The sequence below is a fragment of the Ursus maritimus genome, unplaced genomic scaffold (genome assembly GCF_017311325.1).
Source record: "Ursus maritimus isolate PB19 unplaced genomic scaffold, ASM1731132v1 scaffold_10, whole genome shotgun sequence".
NCBI lineage: Eukaryota > Metazoa > Chordata > Mammalia > Carnivora > Ursidae > Ursus > Ursus maritimus.
The window spans coordinates 19,933,589-19,957,188 of NW_024423344.1; the positions used below are offsets into that span (position 1 = coordinate 19,933,589).

Sequence of the window (23,600 nt, forward strand, 5' to 3'; positions counted from 1 at the left end):
ATCCGGCGGACAAAGAACCAATGACATTTGGAATAATTTAAGGAAGTCTTTATAGGCATAGAACACATTTTTAAAAAGAGGCTCGTGGCCAGCGAAGATAAAATAAAATCATGACTAAGAGATGAAATTAAGTTCCAAAAAGTTTAAAAGTAAAATATCTGTTTTTATATCATATACACATGGTATTTCATTGAAAATTTTAATAACCTCACAGATTCTCTGCTTCTTCCTCTTTCCACCAGTGATACCAGGGTTATCAGGAAATGCTGCTTATCTGCTATTCTGATGCAGTTAGCAACCAGCGTTAAAAAAAAAAATCATGAACTGCCTCCCTCTCTCCCCCGCTTTTATCTTTTTCTGTATGTGGCGTTCCCTTTGATACCAGCACATTTAGACTGCCTTTCTGCACCTTCAATTTTTAGCTATAAAAAGAGAATCATGTGATAAGATGGTATATCTAGTAGTTTCATTCATATAGATACATACACATAAATATGTTATTTCCCTCTTTTTGCATATTTTCACAAAGACATTTCAATGAGCACCAGACTACTGACTGGCTTTGTTTTATGTTCCCTCTATAGATTCTGAGTTGGTTTGTACAGATTTCTCTGGGACTAAAATATATTCACGACAGGAAGATCTTACACAGAGACGTAAAAGCACAGGTAAGAGCTCAGAGAGAAGATCAAGACAGAACTGATCTTTTGTTTTCTTGAAATATCTCCAACCACACAGCATTTTCTCCATTGATAGAACATTTTCCTCAGCAAGAATGGAATGGTTGCAAAGCTCGGGGACTTTGGTATAGCCAGAGTTCTGAACAAGTAAGTACTTTAAAAAATTGTTTTTCTTTTTATTCGTAACAGCCAAAATATGTATTTTTAGGTATCATGAATTAAGAAGATATTAAAAGTTTGATTTCCAGATAATTTTAGAGAACTATTTATATAAATGCATTAAATCGTTCATCCAGATGATATTTTGTCTAAGATTAAAACTTCCAAGATAAATCTTGGTGTAATAGAAAGATGGTGGCAGTGTTGCATGGTGCGATGCAAGCTTATCAAAGGAGATGTGACTGAGTACGTATAAAGCCAGTGAGAAATGAGTGAAACAGGCAAATTCACACATGCTCTGGGGGAGTATATGGATGCAACTCTTTTGGAAGACAGTTTGGTGGTAATAAATAGCAAGAGATTTTTTTTTTTAATGTTCTATTTGTTCTAAAGGAATAGTTTGATATTTGGAATAATTTAAATGCCTACTAATTGGGAAATGGGTAAATTTTATAAAGCTTGTCACAAGCAGATACCTGAATATTATGTAGCCACTCACATTTATGATTTTGAAGACTTCTTGATAATGTGAGAACAAACTTTGTTATATTAAGACAAAAATGGAATTCTGAATTTTAAATACTCTGTGATCACACCTAGATGAAAAATATGCATGGAAAAAAGATAAGAAGGAAATATATCCAAATTTTAATAATAGCTGTTTTGGGGTAATAAGATTCTGGGTAATTTTTTCTTCTTTACTCACTTTCATATTTTCCAAATTTTAAGTCATGAGACTGCATTACTTTGGTATTTGGAAAGGGGGAACTCTTTCCACATCTAAGAGTTTTGTAATGTAACAATTGTACTTCTTTGCGAAGCCATTAGCCATAAATATTTTTTATGTGTAGATTTTGGGGAGGTGAATTATAAGTTTAAAAATCAACTTATTTTATTACTCTATTATTAATATGCAATATGTTGGCTTTATTTTAATATGTACATTCATCAAATTTTGTGTTATCCATTTTTGTACTTTTTTCTTGCATGTCCGTTTCTTAAGCCTTTTCTTACTCCAATAACAAACCATATTATTTTATTATCTAATATAACTTGCTAGTTCCATGGAACTTGCTACAACTTGTGTTGGAACACCATACTACCTGTCCCCAGAGATCTGTCAGAATAAACCCTACAACAATAAAACGTGAGTTGCCGACGATTGGTTTGAAAGTCTAGTAAAGCGGGTGGATTCGCTCTTTCTCATGATACTTTCATAATTTCATTTTCTTCACATGTGAAATGGGGACTGCAGTGACTGTCTCCAACCACTTCAGTGTCCCCTGAAGCTTTTGAACGTATTTAGAAGAAAGACATTTCATTTGAAGATACCAGTGATAAAAAGACTAATATTGAAAATTGCAGTCACTGTGACGTGTGTCTGATTTCTGTACCTTCTGAATGCTGTGTAGCCTAACACGGGAAAGTGTTGTGGGTGGGTCGGAGAGAAGGCCGCGAGAGTGCTGGATTAGGAGCTAGGAGCCCTAGTCTCCCTGTCACCATCTCAACCAAGTTGGTTGACCTCTGTGGGCCTCAGCTCCCCTAGCTGTAACAAAGAGTGTTGGCTAGGCAATTGTTAAGGTATCTTCCAGCTTTAAAACCCAACTAGTTTTATGTATGTGATACCAGAGCCTAGCATTCCGGAATAGTATTAATATACACAGTCGTAAAAGGTGAACATGAGGTAGTTTTTACTTCCATATAAGGAGAAGCAGGAAAAAATCACTTTTCAGAGCTGGCTGCCAGATGAACTAGTTGGTTTAGCAGGAAGACTGGGTTCCTTCTGGGAGTTAATTTTCCATTTATTTTGGAAAATACTCAAGGAATGTTTGGCTGTTTGACTTTGCAAGAGATAAGTGGACGGCAGAGCCCAGATGGTACAGATTTCTAAAATGAATAGTAAATATTTCTCTGCATAATAGAAAAACAGGCTTTTTTTTTTCTTTTTTTGAATTGCCCATAATGCCAAGAAGGGGTTTGGCCTCCAGTTGGGCAGGAATATAGCTAGTGTAGCCTGGGGGGAAGGGCAGACTGTCCGGAGAAGCACCCTGGGTCAGCAGCGTTGTTTTGTACTGCTTTGTGAATAATTTGAGTCAACATTTAAATATGCTGACTTGATGCTTTTGATAAATTGGAAGATCTTAGCAATAATCAGCTGGGTAGCGGCTGCCCCCTGTCGACCAGGAAACCCGTCCCTGGTTCATCGTTGCCCTCACCACGCGCAGGGTGGGAGGGGACTTGCACAGGTTTCCGCCCAGCCCAGGGTGGCCGTGTTCCCTGCTGGGCCACACTGGCTGGCTACAGAGGGCGCTCCGGGACGGGATGGGGCTGGGGTGGGGGAGTGGGCCTAGGGAAGACCCGGCGAAGATAAAATTCTGTGTGGTCGTGGCAAGTAGTCTGTGAGTTTCTAGAAACTCAGAAAAACACTAGAAAGCAGTTGGAAGTTGTTTCCTACCTATTCTGTGATCTCTTCATTTCCTCAAGCCTTCAGTATGTCTCTCTCTGCTCCCCCAGCGCACACTCAGAGGAAGTGTTGCTAAACAGTGGAGCCATTTTCCTCACTTTACTGAATCCTTGTTTTGACTCTTCACTTCTCATTATCTTTTCTTGGTGTTTTAGATTTAATGATGCTTTTTCTATAAGGTAACTTATTAAGCCAGTTACATATAAATACTAAGTACTAAAGAGCAAGCCTCTAGTCACATATTGCAAGCACAATTTCCAAGTTTATGGAGTACCAGATACCAACTGTGTCATCACGTAGTAGAACTTTGGTTCTGTCAGTAGCCTTAAGTCGAAAATACCTTCCTAAATCAACCAAATTTTACCCTTTGAATCAAAACAAATCCGTGTTTGAGTCTTGCCAGCTTCCTCCAAATTGCTTGAAACTCCATACATACACACGTTTCCTCTGAGCACACGAAGCTGAGGTAAAACCGAGCCCTCAGATGGTAGCAAGGTTGGTATACCTTTTCTCTGCTAGGATTCTGACAAACTATGCATTGTTTCGATTTGACCTCTTATTCAGTAGGACTAAGAACTGAAAATGTACCTGAAAGTGTTTGTAAAAAACTGGTCACCCTATAAAATTGTAAAGATACACAAATAATAAGGCACTGTAAGGGTAAAGGCTTTAACTGAGAATTATGGCTATGTCTTGGCATGTGAACTCTTATCTTCCCCAGGGATATTTGGTCTCTTGGCTGTGTCTTGTATGAGCTTTGCACACTCAAGCATCCTGTAAGTATGTTAATGTTGAATTTATTGAAACTATAAAAGTGAAATTAACTTTTGAGAGGAAAAAGGTTAATGTTTGGGGTTATTAGATTGTTAAAAATTACATGGACGAGCTATTAAGATGAACGATCGATCCATATATATTGACATGGCAAGACGCGCAACTTGTAAAAAACCCAAGTCACAGAATAGTATATGTAGCATATTTTCATTAAAAATAAATTGTGCGTGAATATATAATCAGCAAAGGAAAAAGGTGCATGGGGTGAAGTCCGTAGGAAACCAGGCACAAGCTTCTATGACCCTCTCCCAAGGAAGTCATGTAGGAGTCACGCTAATTTCTCCAGCAACAAGTAGTGACAGCACGTGTGAAATGTTATCAACCAGGGAAGCTCCTTAGAGACCCAGTGCTCAGGGTTTTGATGTGGGACTGGTCATGTAGGCACCCTGTGCCTGGCAGGTACCAAGCTTCCAGACCCTCAGGAAGAAAGCTGGTGTTCAGCTTCAACCATATTGTTTGCACTCTCAGTGTAGGCAAAGAGATCCACTCGGAACATTTAGGGAGTGGTGGAACTCTCCAGAAATGTGAGTTCCCAGATGCCAGCCAATGGCCAATATGGTAAGCAGGCCTTTCTAAGGAGAGCAGTCTTAAGCCTGCTGTGTGAACTCTTTTCTACACAGCTGTTATTATTGTTATTTATTATTACTGTTGTTATTATTATCGTCAAAGGTCAGACAGCTAGGAAATGCCTGACCAAACCTGATCTTCACTGCCACACTGTGTCCATGAGCGCTATCCTTGTGTGTAAACCGATGGCCTCACATAATGGAAGATTTTCTGGTTTATGAAATTTTTGAGGAAATGTTTATGCTATGTTAATTTAGAAAGCAAGTTGTAAAGTTTTGTATTGTTATGACCTCAACTCTGTAAAGTAAACATTATTTTACTTTTTTAAAGATGTGAGCTCTATGCCCAATGTGGGGATTGAACGCACAACCCCAAGATGAAGCTTCGCTTGTTCTACCCCCTGAGCCAGCCAGGCGCCCCGGGAAACATTATTTTAAAAGACTAGAAGGAAATATACCCCTGGCTGACAAAATTATATGTATCTGCCATGTTTGTAGCTTCCTCTACCTTCCAGTTTTTTATCATGAATAAATATTATTTTGATAAGAAAAAATTAAACCTAAAAAAACCCTTGTTTTATATAACATGGCATCACACCGTGTAACTGCCTGTAATATCTACTCGTGAAATATTAGTTGATGAAAACAATTTAGGGTGGACCATAGTACTTCTAACTGAAGCTTTAAAACATTTTTTTTTTGGTTTCACTTTATTTTGAGATTCAAATTCCACTTTTTTTATTTAAAAAGTCCAGCTTGAGCAAAAGCAAAAGAGCTGCTTCCACAAGCGTTCTTCAGCTGGGCGAGGGAAGGGTGGTCAGTACCAGCCCCCACCCTCGGTCCTGGGGTGCAGGAATCTGAGGGTGACAGGCAGAGGGCCCCCGCCCCCAAGTGCGAGAGTGTGTTTCTACAGGGGGCCTGCCTGTGTGGGGGCCCTTGTGGTGAACACCTGCTGGAAACATTGTTTTGTTTCTTGATAGATTACTTTATAAGCTAGTATTCACTTTTTCTCTAATTTAGTATCATTATTCCTTGTCCTTTCAGTTTGAGGGGAACAACTTACACCAGCTGGTTCTGAAGATTTGTCAAGCGCATTTTGCCCCGATATCCCCGAGGTTCTCCCGTGACCTGCAGGCCTTGATATCTCAGCTCTTTGAAGTATCTCCCCGAGATCGGCCGTCTATTAATTCCATTTTGAAAAGGCCTTTTTTAGAGAATCTTATTGCCAAATACTTGACTCCTGAGGTGAGCTTTGAGGTGCTTCCATGGGGATTTTGACAGTGATTTAGGTTAGCGGGTCCTTGACACATGTGTTCCATCTTAGGTCACTCAGGAGGACTTCAGTCACAGCCTCACACATAAAGCAAGATCACTGGCCTCTCAACCTATAGGGAAGGGGGTCCAAGGTAAGAACTATTTGACCATGTGATCAAAAAACATTTCTTACATGTGTCTCACACAGTGAGTTATAATACATGGCTGACAACCTTAGCACAGAAATTCCACCAAATACACTGAACGTGGACGTTTAAAAAAATACGAGGAGGGTTGGGGCACCTGGGTGGCTCAATCGGTTAAGCATCCAACTCATGATCTCAGCTCAGGTCTTGATCCCGGTCATGAGTTGAAGGCCCACGTTGGGTGTGGAGCCTACTTTAAAAAATATATTTATATGAGCAGCATAAGCAGGAAAAAATCATCTTGTTGAACGGTGACTAGTGAGTGTTGCCTGCGTATCTAGCTCATGCCTGCTCTGGGTGACTCATCTCCTCTCTTCTCATTAGTCAGGAAACTTCAGGAAGCAGTGAATTTACTAATAAAGAGACACTTGACCAGGTAGAATCCTAACTTAACTTTTCATAGGGAGAGTAAGAGAAGGTTCACAGACAGACCTGGGGTGATGAGATGAAGCTAAATTTTTGCAGAGAGGACAGACTGGCGATTCAGAATTCTCTTGCAAGGGCTGCTTGGAGCTGGAGTTAGTATCTCGGAGCTAACTGGTGACTCTGGTCATTATTATAGGACCCTGAGGAAAGCAGGTGATACTTTTCGGTAACGATCAATAGAGAAACAGTTTTAGTGGTGGTTTCAGGATCAGCGGGTGAAGTGGTCCATGCATGTGTGTGCATGAGGGAGACAGACATTACAGAAGACGAAATTACTAATTCCACTGATATTGTGAAATAAGAGCAGCGTGGACCTAGTCATAACCAAATGTCTGACCTGGAAGGACGAGGAGAAGTAGAACATCTCTCCAAGGAGCCGGCAGCAGGGAAATCTATCCACTGTGATAGAGACACTAGACTTGAGGCAAGTTGGCAAGGGAAGACGGGTGGCAGAGTCCCTGTGCCATGTGTCATTTGGTTTGGTGTTGTTATATATCGGTCTCGATTGAGAAGTTTCAAACGGAGGTAAGTAGAGGGTGAGAGAAGGTGCAGTGTCCACATTTCTAACAGAGGAAGGAAAGGAAAACAGGAACAAAGCCTGATGGTGGCAAACACAGACCTGTTAGAAGCCTGCTCATGCGCTTCATGGGGCGCCTGGCTGGCGCAGGTGGCGAAGCGTCCAACTCTGGATCCTGAGACCTGAGATCGAGCCCTGGGTGGGGCTCCGCACTCAGCAGGGAGTCTGCTTAAGATTTTCTCTCTCTTCCTCTCCTTCTGTCTCTTCCTTTCTGCTCTCTTTCTCTTAAAAAAAAAAAAAAAAAAGGCCTGCTCACGCATTCCACACAACAGTAGGGCGTGAGCGGCGTGGCCTGTAACCCAAGCGATGATGACGGCATGTAATTTCTCATCCCATTATCCGATGGATCCTGGTCCTGTAAATGTTAGCGTTAATCCCTAATTTTTTAAAAAGTAGTGTTATATATACTAGAAATATGTGAAGGAACCCTGGATAAGATGCTTTTCTCCATTAAAAGACAACACAGCCTAGTTTTCCACGGGCCCTTCTCTCCTGGGGCTAAACATCGCGGGCTAAATGGTCCCTTAGGTTCACACTCTCACAAGCCTCGGTGTTAAGTGTGGGTGTTTTAAAGAAATTGAAGTTGTTTTATTTTGGTTGAATAAGATTCTACGATACAGAAAGCGAGATTCCAGGGAAAGGGCCTACCAAGATCGAGGATGTTGGAGCCAACGAAAAGGAAGGAGATGTTAAATAGAAATGAATGGAGACCACCTGCTGGAGCTCAGAAGCCTGTAAGTGGACCAAACCCTTCCTCTGGTTTGTTAGCGGATAGCATGTCCTACAGACCGACTTGCACGTGTTCCCAGGGTACAAGCTCGTTAGTATGGAGAACGCTGGTTTTGTGCTTTTGAGCAAAATCGTTCTGTAATGAGCATTAAAGTGGTACTTCGTTGGACACCTTCTAGTGGTATTTCCTTATAAGATTCCACGTACTAGTTTCAGTTTTCCTTTTCCAACTCAAAACCTTTTGATTTCTTTAAAGAAATAAGGTTTTTTTCTATATAGAATAAGTGAGTCATATAGCAGCAGAAAACATGATGCCTTTCATTCCCTTAATTCTAACATGGTATATATAATCGAGAATCTTTTATTATATCGTCAGTGATTTTTTCCTAGAGATTCTTTGGGATTGGTTGTCTGAATCCACGTCAGCAGAGCGTTGAAGCTCTTAGTTCATGCTAGAGGAACGCTTCTGGTATATAATGATAAAATGGCTATTGTTTTTTTAATTGAAGAATTGTATTTTCAAAGACGTCTCTGCTTGTATAATTAGAGGATCTTTTGGAGGTACGTTTACTAAGTGTTTACTTGCTATATAGACATTTTAGAAAAGGTGGTGGTGTATACATGGATTTTGAAACTATTAGTTAAATTATTGCCCTTTGCTTGATAGAATGTGGTGTAGCTCACATTAAAGAAATGTAAAAGTCAGGGCACCTGACTGGCTCAGTGGGAAGAGCATGGGAGTCTTGATCTTGGGGTCGTGAGTTCGAGCCCCAGGTTGGATGTAGAGATTACTACAAAAATAAATAAGCAAATAAACTTTAAAAACAATTAAAAGTATGTTGTGAATTAGGATACTCTGTAGCACACTAGTAGGGGAGAAAAAAACACCAAAAAGATTCAAGGATGGATTGAGTTAGGAGAACAAGTTGAGGTTTTATGCAGTGGAATAAAGGGGCCTCCACAGGAACCACCTCTGATGTTCTCATTACCATTTGGGATTTTAGGGAAAATCCTAAAGAAGCTGTTAATTTCCTTCCAATACTTTTCTCTATTTCTAGCCATTTTTCAACAAGTAATAAATAGTACTTTATTTGGGGTTGTATACAGGTAAAATCACAAAACTAAGAAATATACATCACACTTTAACATATTTTTTAAGTAAACACATAATTTATGTTTAGACCAACACACCAAATTTTATACATTGACTTTAATATTTCAATAAAACTATATGAAGTTGCCATTTTTTAAAAAAGATTTTATTTATTTTTTAGAGAGTGAGCATGAGCAAGGGGAGGGGAGAAGGGAGAGGGAGAGAGAATCTCAGGCAGATTCTCTGCTGAGCACAGAGCCCAGTGCAGGGCTTGATCTCAAGACCCTGAGATCATGACTTGAGCTGCAATCAAGAGTCAGATGCTTAACCGACTGAGCCACCCAGGTGCCCCTGAAGGTGCCATTTTTTAAATTAAAATGATCCAATATCTATAATTCGATATGGTTCAACTATCATATATAGGAACCACACGGCATTGAAAAGAACAGAGTGTAGTGTGTTACTTCTTCACAGTGAGGAAACTTCAGTTTAAATTTTTTTTTTTTTTTTTTTTTTGACAGAGATAGAGACAGCCAGCGAGAGAGGGAACACAAGCAGGGGAGAGGAAGAGGCAGGCTCATAGCGGAGGAGCCTGATGTGGGGCTCGATCCCATGACGCCGGGATCACGCCCTGAGCGGAAGGCGGACGCTTAACCGCTGTGCCACCCAGGCGCCCCGGAAACTTCGGTTTAAACCATTTGTTTGGTTATTTATATTTCCAGCTACCAGTTCTAGGCCTTTCCAGTGGCTTGAACTTCTTTTTCTCTTTTGTTATCATCTGTTAAGTAGGCAGTTGTTCTGGTTAATGTTGAGTTGGCCCTAGTTTGCTGTTTAGGAACAAGGTCTTGACTGGTTTTCATCTGTTAAGTTGGTCGGATTCTTGTCTCATAGCCCGGTGGCCTCTACTTAACTCTGAGACAAACATCTGTTTCTGGTGCTCCTCCTGTCATTCTGTTCTGGTTGAGAAGGGCGAGGAGGTGTAGCTTGGGGCGATAGATAATACTCCATCACAGCTGTTACATGACTTTCCTTTTGTTGACTTGGGAAGAATGACTGAACGGTTCAGCATCTTCTCTCCTTCAAGTCATGATGCCATTTTGTATTTAGTCAATTCATCAGCACCTAAAAATGTTACAAATCCCCAAATTTGTGACTTGTGCAATAACATATATTCTCCCATAAAGTACAGCAAGATGTAAAGAAGTTTATAAAAATAGAAAATAATAATACTGAGTTTAGTTTCAGAGCGTGGGTTGGGTAGGCACGCTCCCTAGCTAAACATTTTTGGTAGACCAGCCACGAAGTATGCAGGATTCCTCTTCACGCCTTAGTAAAATTATAAACTACTGTGCCACAGTAGTACTTAGACTTCTAAAATATTTTCCAGTTCTAAGATTTGGGGATTCTAAGATCATTTTGCTCTGAAAGAGAGTCTAGAGCAAAAACAACAAAAATATACTTTCAGTGCCTTGTTTTATCTGTGGTCGCTATCAAACTGTCAGTTATTATGGATTTTAATTATGTTTCTTCCAAATCTTTCCTCTTCTTTTTGATCCTTCAGATAAAAATGGTAGAAAGACCCAAACTTGCTGCAGTGCATGGACATTATGACTATTATTATGCCCAACTTGACATGTTGAGAAAGAGAGCACACAAACCACATTACCACTGTGTTCCTCAAAAAGATTCTGGAATTGAGGAGAATTATAATCAGGAAGAAAGCCACGGTCCATCACCAAGTCAATGGTAACATTAGAGTCTAACTTAAACTTTGGTCCTCTGAAAATATCTTGATATATCGACATTTATTCTGAAGCCCTCCCAATTCTCCTAAAACAAATAATCCAAGAGGAGCTTCCAAACTCTTCATCTTGAATACTTACTTCACAGTTCCCTTGACACTGTTTCATCTCAAATCTGATGTACCTTATCTTCGTATTCATGGAGCCATTGAACCATGAGCAGAAATTCATACTCCTGAAGTTTTCCTGTTTTTTTCTTCCTTCTAGTAAAGTCCACCATCTGGGACGATGTTTTGTTTTCCAAAGAAATTATTAATATTAATCCATAATCATCGAATCGTAATCAAATTATCATTTGGGACATATTGAAAAGTAAAATACCTTTCATTCAGCATTTATTTTCTTGGGATCTTTCATTTGTGTGCCAGTGTGAGGAACAGAGGTAAAGGAATGGGACGCCATCTTGCTCTCAAGGAGCTCAGAGCCTAGTGCGGGAACCGGACAGGCAACACCCCAGGGGTGGCAAGGTGTTGATCAGATACCTGCCCAAAGCGTGGGAAGAACCTGGTATGGGTTTTTCTTTTTCTCTCCAACACATTGTAGACCATGGGTGGACTGATCCTGTCCTGAAGAAAAAAATCACTGCATCAGAATATTTTTCTGTTTGATCCTCTCCTGTACCCCCAATTGGTACAGTTCTCTTTGCTTCCTTTCTTCCTGATCCCCAAGTATGCATTCTGTAACTTTGAACTACTTCTTGAATTTGGAACTTTCAAGCCACAGGTGAACTCTGAATCTCATTAACAAATCTCATAAATAAATAAAATCCACTTCTCAAAATTAGTGCCTACGACTAGTAAAAATTCCTACTCAAGCTGAACATTTTTCTTTTCTAAGGCCTGCTGAATACCTTCAGAGGAAATATGAAGCTCAACAATATAAGTTGAAAGTGGAAAAGCAGTTGGTAAGTAAAATTCCAGTTACTAGGGGCAATCAGGAATTTCCTGCTCGCAAATATTCATGGGTCCTTAAGTCAAAGGGCATTCCTTATAGAGGGCCAAGACTACCCTGTACCTTCTCCAGGTTTTAACAGCTAAAGAGGAATAATGAAAATGTGCTTGAATCAGGGTCTGGGAAGCCTCGTTTCTTTCCTGGCTCTATCACTTGCTGTGTGACCTTAGTCAGGTCATACGACGTCTCTGAGCCTCAGTTTCCTTTTTATAAATGACTGGGAGTAGATGAGATTCAAGGTCCCCTTCAGTGCTACAGTTCCTACATTCTATTTTATTAGAATTCTATACAGTTTTTAAAGGTGACTATTGTATTTTATTTGAAATGAAAATTAACCTTTAACTTTAAGTGTAATGTCAGAGTCCTGGGGCTGAAGAGGGCTGGATGTGCATCCTATTTCTGTTACTGTGATTTTGGACTGCTCAAAAGCTCTAGTTTATTCCCCTGCTTAACCTGATGCCCCAGGGTGACTCAACTTTTATAGAACTTTAATTTCACTATTATAGTTTAGCAGTTCAGAAAATGGATCTAGGTGTCTCACATGGTAGCGCAAAATATTGATTGTTTAGGATAAACAACACAAATGGTTTTCTTAATTTCTTTGCTTTTTAAATGTGTCATACTTAAATTAAGAAAATTCTACTGTCTGCTCCCAAACAGTGAATTTGATTCACAATGTAATTCTTGTTTAAAGAAAAAGATCCAAGGTCAAATGAGAAGACAGTTCTAAAACCCAAGTATGCTTTATAAATCATTTCATTCAATTGATAGGGGCTTCGTCCATCTTCTGCTGAGCCAAATCACAACCGGAGACAAGAGCTGAGAAGCAACGGAGAAGAGTCTCGATTGCAGGAGCTGCCGATCAGGAGAAATGAAATGAAGGAACAGGTTAGAAACCATCTGATGCCAGGGCTACCAGTGTCCCTGCATCCTTGTCTTCTGTGCTGTGTAGGTTATTAGCAGAACGCCTGGGAGAGAGGCCTCTTGCACAATCCTTGGACACACTCTTGTGAGGCTCCATGCTGGGAGTTTCAGGGGATACAGAGATACGGATTTCACCTCCCCAGATAATGCAGCAGAGCAAAGTTCATAAGCTTTTGACCTCAGATTGATAAAGTAATTGTCCGCCATTAACATTTTTGAAATTTGTATTCGTGGCCTGGGGCCACCTTAACAACGTATAACAAGCTGGGTGGTTTAAAACACCAGAAATGTATTGTCTCCCAGTTCTGAGGGCCAGAAGCCCAAGATCAAGGGGTCAGCAGAGCCATGTTCCCTCTGAAACCCGGAGGGGAATCATTTGCCTCTTGCCAATCTTTGACATTCTTCGGCTCACGGCTGTGTGACTCCGCTCTCCGTCATCACGTGGCATTCTCTCTGCGTGTCTCTGCCTTCACGTGGCTGGCTTCTTACATGGACACCTGTCGTGTTGGCTTAGGGCTCCGTTACACTCCAGTATGACCACATCTTAGCTCATCTAGCCACATTTGCAGTGACACTATCTCCAAATAAGCTCATGTTCTGAGGTACTGGGGGTTAGGATTCCAACATATCTTTTTAAAGAGGGGGACAAAATTCAACCCACAGAAATGGGGTATATAAAGTAATTGTACGTCACGGACACATTTTGGATTATATATAAAAGTGAGATCGCCCAAAGGCCCCCTCCCACTCACAGGGAGGGAAGTAGCCCAGCTGAAATGTAAGGCGGGTTATCATCTTTGGGAACACTGGGTTTTCTAATTCTTACTGTTGATCACACATTCTTTGAATTCATAGGCTGTGTAGAGATTACTCTGTTCAGTTGTTCACCAGCATTTAAAATTTTTGGATTGGGGGGCGCCTGGGTGGCACAGCGGTTAAGCGTCTGCCTTCGGCTCAGGGCGTGATCCCAGCGTTATGGGATCGAGCCCCACATCAGGCTCCTCCGCGATGAGCCTGCTTCTTCCTCTCCCACGCCCCCTGCTTGTGTTCCCTCTCTCGCTGGCTGTCTCTATCTCTGTCGAATAAATAAAAATAAAATCTTAAAAAAAAATTTTTTTTTGGATTGGGATTGTCTTCCAGGAATATTGGAAGCAGTTAGAGGAAATACGCCAACAGTACCACAACGATATGAAGGGAATTAGAAAGAAGATGGGGAGTGAACTGGAGGTGAATATATTTTTCTCCTAGAGGAAACATGGTTCTACTGATTTAGTTCTAACAAAATTGAGCAGGTTTCAAAAGTAAGGATCTCCTCATAGAAAAGATAAAATGTTATCATGCCAACTTTTAATAGGAAAGCTAACGTTTAATTGAAGCTCTTATTATGGTTTACTTGAGACTACCCACGCTGGTGAGGACATCTGAGACTCTCCGTTAGGAGTGGCTACTATTAAAAATATTCATTGTCTTCCTCGTGAATCAGTCAATACTTATTGACGGAGCAGCTACTCTACAGCCGAACTAGATTAGATGCGGAAAGTAAGTCTATGCCCGGAAGGGAGGGAAAAGGATGAACCTTTTCTGAATTCAGCTATACTGGAAGAGGCTCATATGCAGGGGTAAGGTTCGAAAGTCTGGATAGGGCCACATTTGAGTGCAGTTGACTTGAAAAGGTGATTCTTGAAAATCCCTTAAAGGCTCCACATTGGAAACTCATTCTTTGATCTCTCAGATGACTGCTTTTTCAGTAGAGCTCCAGATGAGAGCGCTGGCCTATGTCTGTAGATCATGTTGCATGAAAAACACACAAATGTCTAACCACAGAACCACCCTCATGCCCTGGAATGCCCCTCCTGTAAGAGGCCAGTGGTTCTGAGGCTGGCCGAGGGCACAGCTGGCCCCCAGCTCACGTGCATGGAGTAGAATTGCCCACACTGCTGGACTTGATTTCTTGCTCCTTCTCCCCACGCCCCCGAGGGCACACAGATGAATTAATATGGGTGAAGAGAGCACATGGTACAATTCAGTTGTACGTACCGGGCTCTGATCAAGAGTCTTCACATGCTTTGTCTCCTTTTACTCCCCACGATCGGAAGTTAAATAACTCATCCAAAGTCACCTTGATATTACGAGGCGGACTAAACCTCTGATTCTGAAACCTCTACCCTTTCTAACTCATGCACTTCTACTCACAAAGGGTTGGAAAGACACGACACACATGTGTGGGTAAGACTGAATATAGTTAAGCTCTGTAAGTGCACAGGGTAAGAATGAACCACGTGAGCGTTTTCATGGTCTAGTCTGGTCTGAGAAGAGGAGCAGAGTTTGGAGAGGCCGAGCGGAGGGCAAGGGGTTCTGCAGGAACCACAGAGAGGTTCACACAGGACTGGAGACACTGGAGCGGGGAAGGTTGGAGAGGGTTCTCTCCAGAGCAGAGGCTTGGTTAATGGTGGGGAGCCTCGAGACATCATCCACCTTGTTCTTAAGGCACTTCTGTGATGGGAAGCCTGGGTCCAGGAAGGATGGATAGCAGACTTTTCTAGAGAGACCATGAAAGATGTACATGGGGCATGCCGAGGCAGCCACAGGGGAAGGGAGCCAGAAGGAGGGCGCTGTTCCAGCCACTTCCATGGATGGCTCCTCGGCAGCAGGAGGAGAGCGTTTCCTCACTAGATCCCACTCAAAACTGGCCATGGTCCCCACTGTGGACTTCAGAACCCACTCAGAACCAATCTGATTGACTTTGTATCTTTGTATCTGATTGACTTTGTAAAATACTTTGTACTTTCAGGAGTACTCAAAAATAAGTCACAAAACCTATTTAGTGAAGAAAAGCGACCTGCCCGTCCACCAGGAGGCGCCCGAGGAAGAAGGTCCTGTGCAGGTGATGGTTATTATCAGATGATAACGCGTTTCCCAGCGGGTTGGCTCTAGCCCAGAGGTTCTCAGCCCTCGTGCAGCCGAGTTTGAGACCTGCCCTCAAGCGTGTATGACAGTTCTGCGTTCTGGATGGTGTTCAAGTCGGTGTCTCAGACACTTGGGTCAGAAATCTGATGGTTAACGTCTTTCCACCTCAACCTTGCATTTTTGGTGGGAGGAGGGAACGGGGCAGAGATGAAGTATTAAATGGCTCTCAAGAAACTTTTTTTTCCCCCCTTCTGGGAAGTTTTTCACCTTTATCTTCAAGGTGCCACGAGGGCTTGGTTAAGGGCAGGTGAGGGGGACCCATGCTGGGTGAAGACTGAAAGGCCCCCCAAGTGTTTTGCCTTGTGAAAGACCCTGGGACCTTCCATGACGTGATGCTGGGGAGCTCTAAAGTGGGCTGAGTTGGGGGGATGGGGCTCAGGAGTCTAAGATAGTTGTATTTTAAGGAAAATAAAGCAATAGGACACTTCTTCTATAATTGAGACGACCAGACTACACAATCAAATCAGACAGCCAACTTCACAAAGAAAGTAAGATACAAAAATCACAGTCCTGGGGCACCTGGGTGCCTCAGTCAGTTAAACGTCTACCTTTGGCTCAGGTCATGATCCCAGGGTCCTGGGATTGAGCCCCGAATTGGGCTTCTTGCTCAGCAGAGCACCTGTTTCTCTCTCTGCCCCCTGCTCGTGCTCTCTCTCTCACGATCTCTCTCTCTCTCAAATAAACAAATAAAATCTTAAAAAAAAAAAAAAGAAGTCACAGTCCTGTTTCAGAGTTCATGATATTGCAAGGCAGAAAAGCACCCTTCCCAGGCTTGCAGGGCAAATAGTTAGTAGTGAGTCAAACCAACACAAACCTACAGACGAGGCAGCAGTGAATTCTAAGGGAGAGATGATAGAGACCTCGTGTGAAACGGTGGAGAGAAGAAAGCATTAAAACACACACGCGTGCGCGCACACAGAAACACACACACACCGTGGAGACTCCTATGCTTCCGGCTGGAAAGGGGTAGTACCATCTACTAAAGACTGGGAAGAGTGGGGAGCAAGCTTGTAGTGGGGGGCAGTCAAGAGTACCACTTCGGACGTCAGTCAAGTGAGAGAAAATCTGAGGGCTTCCATGCCTACTTCAGGGTGCCGGCTTCCCTGCTCCCCCTGCACGGAGCACGCGTCCCCCAGACCTTCCCATACGCAAGGTGCAACATATTCCAGGCTTTACGGCAGATGCCGAGATAGGTTTTCCTGCGTCACTCTCATCCCCTCCTCATTTTCTATGCTGTTACCGTATTTTATTTCCTTTCAGCACTTAGTACTTTCTGAAGTTACGTTGTTAATTTAACTCATGAATTACCTATTTTATTCCAGTGAAATGTAAGTTCCATGTCTGCAGGGGCCTTTGGTCACATTCGCTGCAGTTACCCATCGTGTAGGACGGTGTCTGGCCCGCGGTGGGTGCTCAGTATGAATTTGTGGAATGAATGCCAAGTGAAGATGGTGTTAAGTGGGCCGCTGAGTATGTGAGCCTGCAGCTCAGAGAGGGGAGAGAGCAGCTGGAGACACACGTTGAGAGTCCTTGCATAGAGGTGGTGCTGATACCACAGGAAGTGCGGAGACCGTGCACTGAGGAAGAGGGGGGCCCAGGACCAGACCCCGAGAAAGCTCAGAGGTTACGGTTCCTTTGACATTCCACTCATCTACTTTCACAATCTTCTCTTCTTTGAAATTGCCTGTCAATTTTTAGAGCCCTCTACTTTCCTTTTACTTTCATGAGCGGTGGACTTTTCTTGTTTACAATCGTAAGCCTCTTAAGGGAGGGATCCTGTAGCCAAAATTACATTCTTAAATAAATAATATCTTAAAAAAAAAAAAAAGGGATGCCTGGGTGGCTCAGTTGGTTAAGCATCTGCCTTTGACTCAGGTCATGATCCCAGGGTCCTGGGATCGAGCCCCATGTCGGGCTCCCTGCTCAGCAGGGACTCTGTTTCTCCCTCTGCCCCTCCCCCCTTTGCATGAATGCTCCCTCTCTCTCTCTCTGTCAAATAAATAAATAAATAAATAAATAAAATCTTTAAAACGTTCTTGAATTAGATCAGGTTGTACTGGACCAGAGTGATGAGCACCCTCACATTATGGAATCTTCCCCATTGCAATGATACTGTTAAATGTATTAATATTTCAGGTTAATGGACACTGTGTCCAAGTTTTTAGTGAATTATTATTAACTTTCCTTTACAGAGGCATGTTTTTATTCTCAAATTAATCATTGGATTCAATCCAGAAGTCAAATAATATAGACCATGCTGTGAATTCAAGGATTGTGAAACTATAATTGTTTGATCAATATTAAATGCTAGATATTAATTTTTCTCTAAACTTGCAGGACATTGAACGAGACTTGAAACAAATCAGAGTTCAGAACATGAAGGAAAGTAAAATTCTAGAACAAAACTGTAAAGCTAAGGTAATAAACATTTTGTCTTGCGGTGTCATATTAAAAGGCTCACTGGGGGGTCCCCACCTTGCAATCTGGGCTGCCTATAGGATTTTCCTCCCTACTATTTTATGGAATTGCCTTATTTTGTGATGTTTGACTAATGGTCTTAAGTATCTGTAATGTCAAATAGGAGTTGAGATTTTAACATTTTTATTGGATTGCTAAACTAACATCATTTTCCTTGCTTTCTTCTAGAGAGGAGTGAAGTTTGAAATTAGTTTAAACCAATGTATTTCTGATGAAAACACCCTCCAAGAGGAAGCGGTATGCTATTAAGTATTTATTTCCATTAACAGGTAAAATAAAAATGAGTGTCTTAATGGCACATTTAATGAAATTTTTCTATAGGCCATAGCGAGAATTTTCTTAAATCTTCCTAGAAGGATCTCTGGTGTTCAAACGAGTTCCAAAATGCTTTTTATCCTCCCATTCTTTTTTCATTAAGATTATTCCCTTAGATGAATTATTCCCATTTAATTTACTTTTCTCTTGTAAAGGAAGTATTTTCCTCATAATATTAATTTTCTTGTCATTGTCAAATTAAAGTAGAAGACTTAATTATAGTCAACAACTAATATACTTACCTAAAAAATTGAGCGGATACCATGAAACTGTGCACATTTATTTTAGGTCTTAATTAGTTATTGATAACTTTGTGCTGGTCTTTGGGCGAATCTCAGTTATGTACTTGGGTTCTCACTGACCCAGTGATAAATGCACAAATACATAAGCTCAAACCTCATTTTATTACTTGTATTCAACATCTTTTTAAATCCCACTTTTTACCAGACCTGCTGACAAATATCAAAATGAACTCATTTGTGTTTCCATTTCACCTTCTCTAACTCTGCCTTTTAAAGGAACAAAAGTTATGTGTGTGGACATACCGGTTCTGTATCACATCTGATACTCAATTTCTTTCTTTCATATTCTTCATTAGCTGAAAAATTTTTAATGTTATCGTTTCTTTCAGATTTTTTTGTTTTGAATAGACTTCATGTTTTATTTTTTTATTTTATTTTTTTTTAGAAGAGGCTTTTTTTTTTTTTAAAGATTTATTTATTTATTAGACAGAGAGAGACAGCCAGTGAGAGAGGGAACACAAGCAGGGGGAGTGGGAGAGGAAGGAGCAGGCTCATAGTGGAGGAGCCTGATGTGGGGCTCGATCCCATAACGCTGGGATCACGCCCTGAGCCGAAGGCAGACGCTTAACGACTGCGCCACCCAGGCGTCCCAGACTTCATGTTTTAGAGCAGTTTTGGGTTCATGGCAAAAATGAGCAGAAGGTACAGAGATTTCCCATCTATTCCTGGTCCCCTCACATGCACGGCCTCCCCCCATTGGGGCGGAACGTTTCTTACAACTGATAAACTCAGACAGACACATCATATCAACCAAGTCCACGGTTCATGTTAGGGTTCACTCTTGGTGGTGGGCGTTCTCTGGGTTTTGATGCAACGACCCGTATCCATCATTATGGTACCACACAGAATTGTTCCACTGCCCTAAAAATCCTCTCTGCTCTACTTACCTTTGAGATTTTTCCTACCATTTGGTCACACAGAGACTTCTTAGAGTGGTGACTGGTAACTCTCCCCTCTTTAAGCATTAGGCACCTTAGTGTCCCAGACCTCAGAGGATCAGAGGGGGCCCGTTTCTGGGCTGCAGGGCCACCTCCACAGTGCTCCTGTGAAGCCAGGTGCCGACGTTGGCCTGCTATGTAAAGGAATGGAATCAAAAAGTTTTATCTGCTGGGGTGTTCATCCTTTGGTACTCGATGCTTCGAAGTGCTTGAAACAGAGTGATCATTTTAGTATCGATCATGGGGTGTTAGGAGAAGTTTTAGGGACCCAGTTGGGAACATTGTGCCCTTAAAGCAGGGCGTGGACAAGCTAACCTTGAGAGTTCTACAGACTGGAACCTCAGGAGAATAATATTGCAGGCAGCAAGCCTGGATAAAATCAAGTTGCCGTATGATCAGTGCTTGTCGCTATTGACAAGGAGAAGAAATAAACACACTCCTGTTTCCATCTTGTTCCAACATAGTTCCAGTTTTAAAATGCTTTAATTAATTTGTTTAATATACATATACTGAATACTTACCTTATGCCTTGGTACATGTTATGACTGGGAACACCAAAAAAATTTTTGACATATTTTTTTTTCTCAAAATACGGCTTGTCATGAAACACTGTGGCGTTGCTTTAGGCAATGCGTGTGCAAAATGAAACTTTGACCTTTGAGGATGGCATGAGGCTTACGGAATATAAATGTGTGAAGGAGTATGAAGATGATACAGACGAAGCATTTGAAGAACTCTGTTGCCCAGAAGCAGGTAAGCCAGAGATGAGAAGGGATGTTCTATCAGCAATCCCTCACAGTCGCCGTCCTCGCTCACCTGCAATGTCAATGGACACCTGCCCTGCTCCATTGTCCTGAGACCCAGCCCTGTGCTCCTGCTCTGTGCTGTCTCCTTGGGCAACTGCCCCCAGCCCGCAGCTCCCACTTTTCTCATTATCTGCTGGAAGGCTCCATGGACAAGTTCCACTAGCCTCGCAGACTCAGCATTTGTCCAGTTGGATTTCAGAGCTCTTCCTTCCCAATGATCCTTTATCTTGGGTACTGCCAGCAGGCTCCGTTCCTGCTGAGTTCCTGCAGCTCAGCCGGGGTGGGCTCGCCCTGAGATGTCTCGGGAGTTTTCCACCTTCATTCCGCTGGTTGCAGGCCCTGCCATCTTGCAGCGGTGTGGTGAGGTAGAGAGTGCATGGACGTGGGAGACAGACGGGAGTTTGGATCCCAGCTGATGCTGCCGCTTTCTGATTGGGTGACCTTTCACAAGTGACTGCAGTGCCCTGAAGCTCAGCTTCCTCTAGGAACAGGGATAATAGTACTTGCTGCACAGGCTTATTGTGCGGACTGAAGTGAAATTTGATATATAAATACCTGGCACATAGTAGGTGCTTAATAAATGCTATTTCTAACTTGCCCTTTTCTTGCCTCTCACTGTACTGCCTTATTCTCCTATGCGTTCTTCTTTTCTCTAATCTCTCCCCCTTCATTCTCTAAATGGTTGCTGGAGTTATCTTCTTCTATTATTCTTCTACTTCAATTTTTTTGGGTAATACCTGCAGGATTCCCCATTGTCCATTCCACGTAGTATCTTATTTAACACCATGGGGCCTGATCCTGTGATGCCCCAGCACCCCTCTTTCCTACCACTGATGATGGTATCCTCTCTCAGACAGCTGTGTGAGCATTTACACACCCTGGCTTGGCTCAGTTTCTTCTTCCTGGAATAATACATCTCACCTCACTTCCATCTGGAAAAACCTTTATTTAGTTCAGCAGGCATCTTACTGAGAACCTCCCATGTGCATAGACTGTGCTAGATGGTAGGGATCTCAAAGACGAATGGAAAGTGGGTCCGCCCTCAACATCACCGTGGTGTCGTGAGCCAAAGAAAGGAGGCACAAAACATGTTTTCTGAGCCCAAATACTAATCACCGTTAGAGCGCCAGCTGGCTGGAGTCAGGGAGGTACCCACTCCTACAGAGCTTGGTATGCCAAGGAGCTTGGGCTTTATCCTGTGTGATGACCTTCAACGGAAGGGAGTTAACTCCTCTCTGTGACGGAGAAAGATCATGCTGGCTGCAGTGTCAGGACGGCATGGGGCAGCGGGACTGCAGGCAGGAGGATAACAGCCCAGCTGGGAGACAACAGGTGCACAGGCCAGAGCAGTGCGGTGAGAATAGACACCGAGTGCGAACCACTGAGTGTGGGGGTTGAGGAAGAGAAGGAGGTCAAGGACCCTCCCAGTTTTCTAATTCAGATGGATGAAGCTGTCACCAACCAAACAGGCACACACATCACGCGGGGGGGATGAGTAGGCATAGTATAATGCTCTAGATGTGGGACCTGTTGGCATTTAGGTCTTTCTGAGCCTCAGCTGGAGATGCTTAGAAGATGCTACTGTGGGAGACCGAAGCTCTGCGGCAAATCAGGGCTTCCTTAGCATACACAAGGTATTCTCACAGTCACCTTAGTGATGGTCCAAAATACCTAGGCAGAGGGACTAGAGTGAGAAGGAAACGGAGCTTAAGACAGATCTTAGCAATGTTTAGACAAGTGTTGGGGAAATCCGGAGACAGCGAAGCCAAAGGAGGAGAGAAAGTTCTAGAAGAGGGTGCAGGGTTTGCAGCATCAACCGGAAGAGAAAGGCTAAGTGAGATGGGTTGAATGACGGCCTGTGGATGTGGTCACCAGGAGCCCTTAGTGGCCTGAGCGAAAGTTCCAGTGAAAGTGATGAATTCCAAAGTTATTTGTGTAAGTTTGCTGGGAAGAGGAGATCATGAGTTATAGGTCTCAAAAGACATAGCTGCTTTTTTTAAAAATTAGATTAAAACGATTTCAGTTTCATACTGAAATTGTCTTTTAACTTGTCTGCATTCCTGTAATTATAATTCGGGTTGAAAAAGATTTTCCAGAGGTTTTGGCCATCCATTTGTCTCTTGTGAATTATGTGCTCTTATCCTTCCTCCCTTTATCCACTGAAAATGACATTTATTTTTTCCTTTATAAGACTCTTTAAGTTACAGCTTTACCTGTAATATGTATTGCAAGTATTTTTATCATTTGGTTTTCAGATCTCATCTCCAGTGACAGTAGCAAATGCGTGTGTGTGTGTGTGTGTGTGTACGTATAATAATTTAGGCATAAACTTTATAAGTATTATGCAGAGCATGTGAAGAATACTATAAAACCTTACTGAAGTATTTAAAGATCACTTGAATAAATGGGGAGAAATAACATTGTTATACATTAGAAATATTCTTTCCAAATAAATATATGGAATTTTGCCAGTTTCAATCAAAATCATCAAAGCCACAAAAAGATGGAGACATCTTGGCAGATTGGAGAATCTTGGAGACTCTTAAGCAGACGAATTTAGAAAAGAAGAGCAGTGAAAGGGCACATACACTTTCAAATGTCAAAATATATTCTATAAATTATAAAGCAATATGATACTAGCACCAGAATAGATAAAGCAGTGAAAAGAAGAAATAGTTCTGAAACAAACCCTAGGATGGGTAATAGTTTAATGTATGCTGAAAGTTACATCACAAGTCGGGGGGAGAGAAAGGCTCAATCAAATAAATGCTGCTAGGCCAATTGGTTAACAATTCAGGAAAAATTGTGAAATCAGACCCTATATGGTGATATGACAAAATGAATTTTTAAAAAACCAAAGAGTTTACACATAAAAAATGAAGTTATATGTTAGAAAATGAAGTAAAAGAACGATCAAAACCAAAAGGCAATCTATGGAATGGGAGAAGATGACCTATCTGATGAAGGGTTAGTTTCCAAAATATATAAAGAACTTACAAAACTCAACACCCAAAAAAATGAAAAATTCAATTAAAAAGTGAGCAGAAGACATGAATAGACATTTTTCCAAAGCAGGCAGACAATGGCCAAGAGACACATGAAAAGATGCTCAACATCACTGATCATCAG

The 23,600-nt window shown here is 41.9% G+C and overlaps 1 protein-coding gene across 1 annotated transcript in view; it reads left to right on the forward strand.

Moving 5' to 3' along the window:
- The window catches only part of NEK5 (NIMA related kinase 5), a 55,141-nt gene that overhangs the window by 16,647 nt on the left and 14,894 nt on the right, over positions 1–23,600 (forward strand). The window contains exons 4-18 of the mRNA XM_040622433.1: positions 585–668; positions 757–827; positions 1,900–1,986; positions 4,025–4,079; positions 5,748–5,948; positions 6,028–6,109; positions 7,773–7,900; positions 10,550–10,734; positions 11,628–11,694; positions 12,513–12,629; positions 13,806–13,892; positions 15,457–15,549; positions 17,970–18,050; positions 18,279–18,347; positions 20,292–20,418. Coding sequence (XP_040478367.1) covers positions 585–668; positions 757–827; positions 1,900–1,986; positions 4,025–4,079; positions 5,748–5,948; positions 6,028–6,109; positions 7,773–7,900; positions 10,550–10,734; positions 11,628–11,694; positions 12,513–12,629; positions 13,806–13,892; positions 15,457–15,549; positions 17,970–18,050; positions 18,279–18,347; positions 20,292–20,418 — 1,534 coding nt within the window. The remainder of the gene's footprint in view (positions 1–584; positions 669–756; positions 828–1,899; positions 1,987–4,024; positions 4,080–5,747; positions 5,949–6,027; positions 6,110–7,772; positions 7,901–10,549; positions 10,735–11,627; positions 11,695–12,512; positions 12,630–13,805; positions 13,893–15,456; positions 15,550–17,969; positions 18,051–18,278; positions 18,348–20,291; positions 20,419–23,600) is intronic.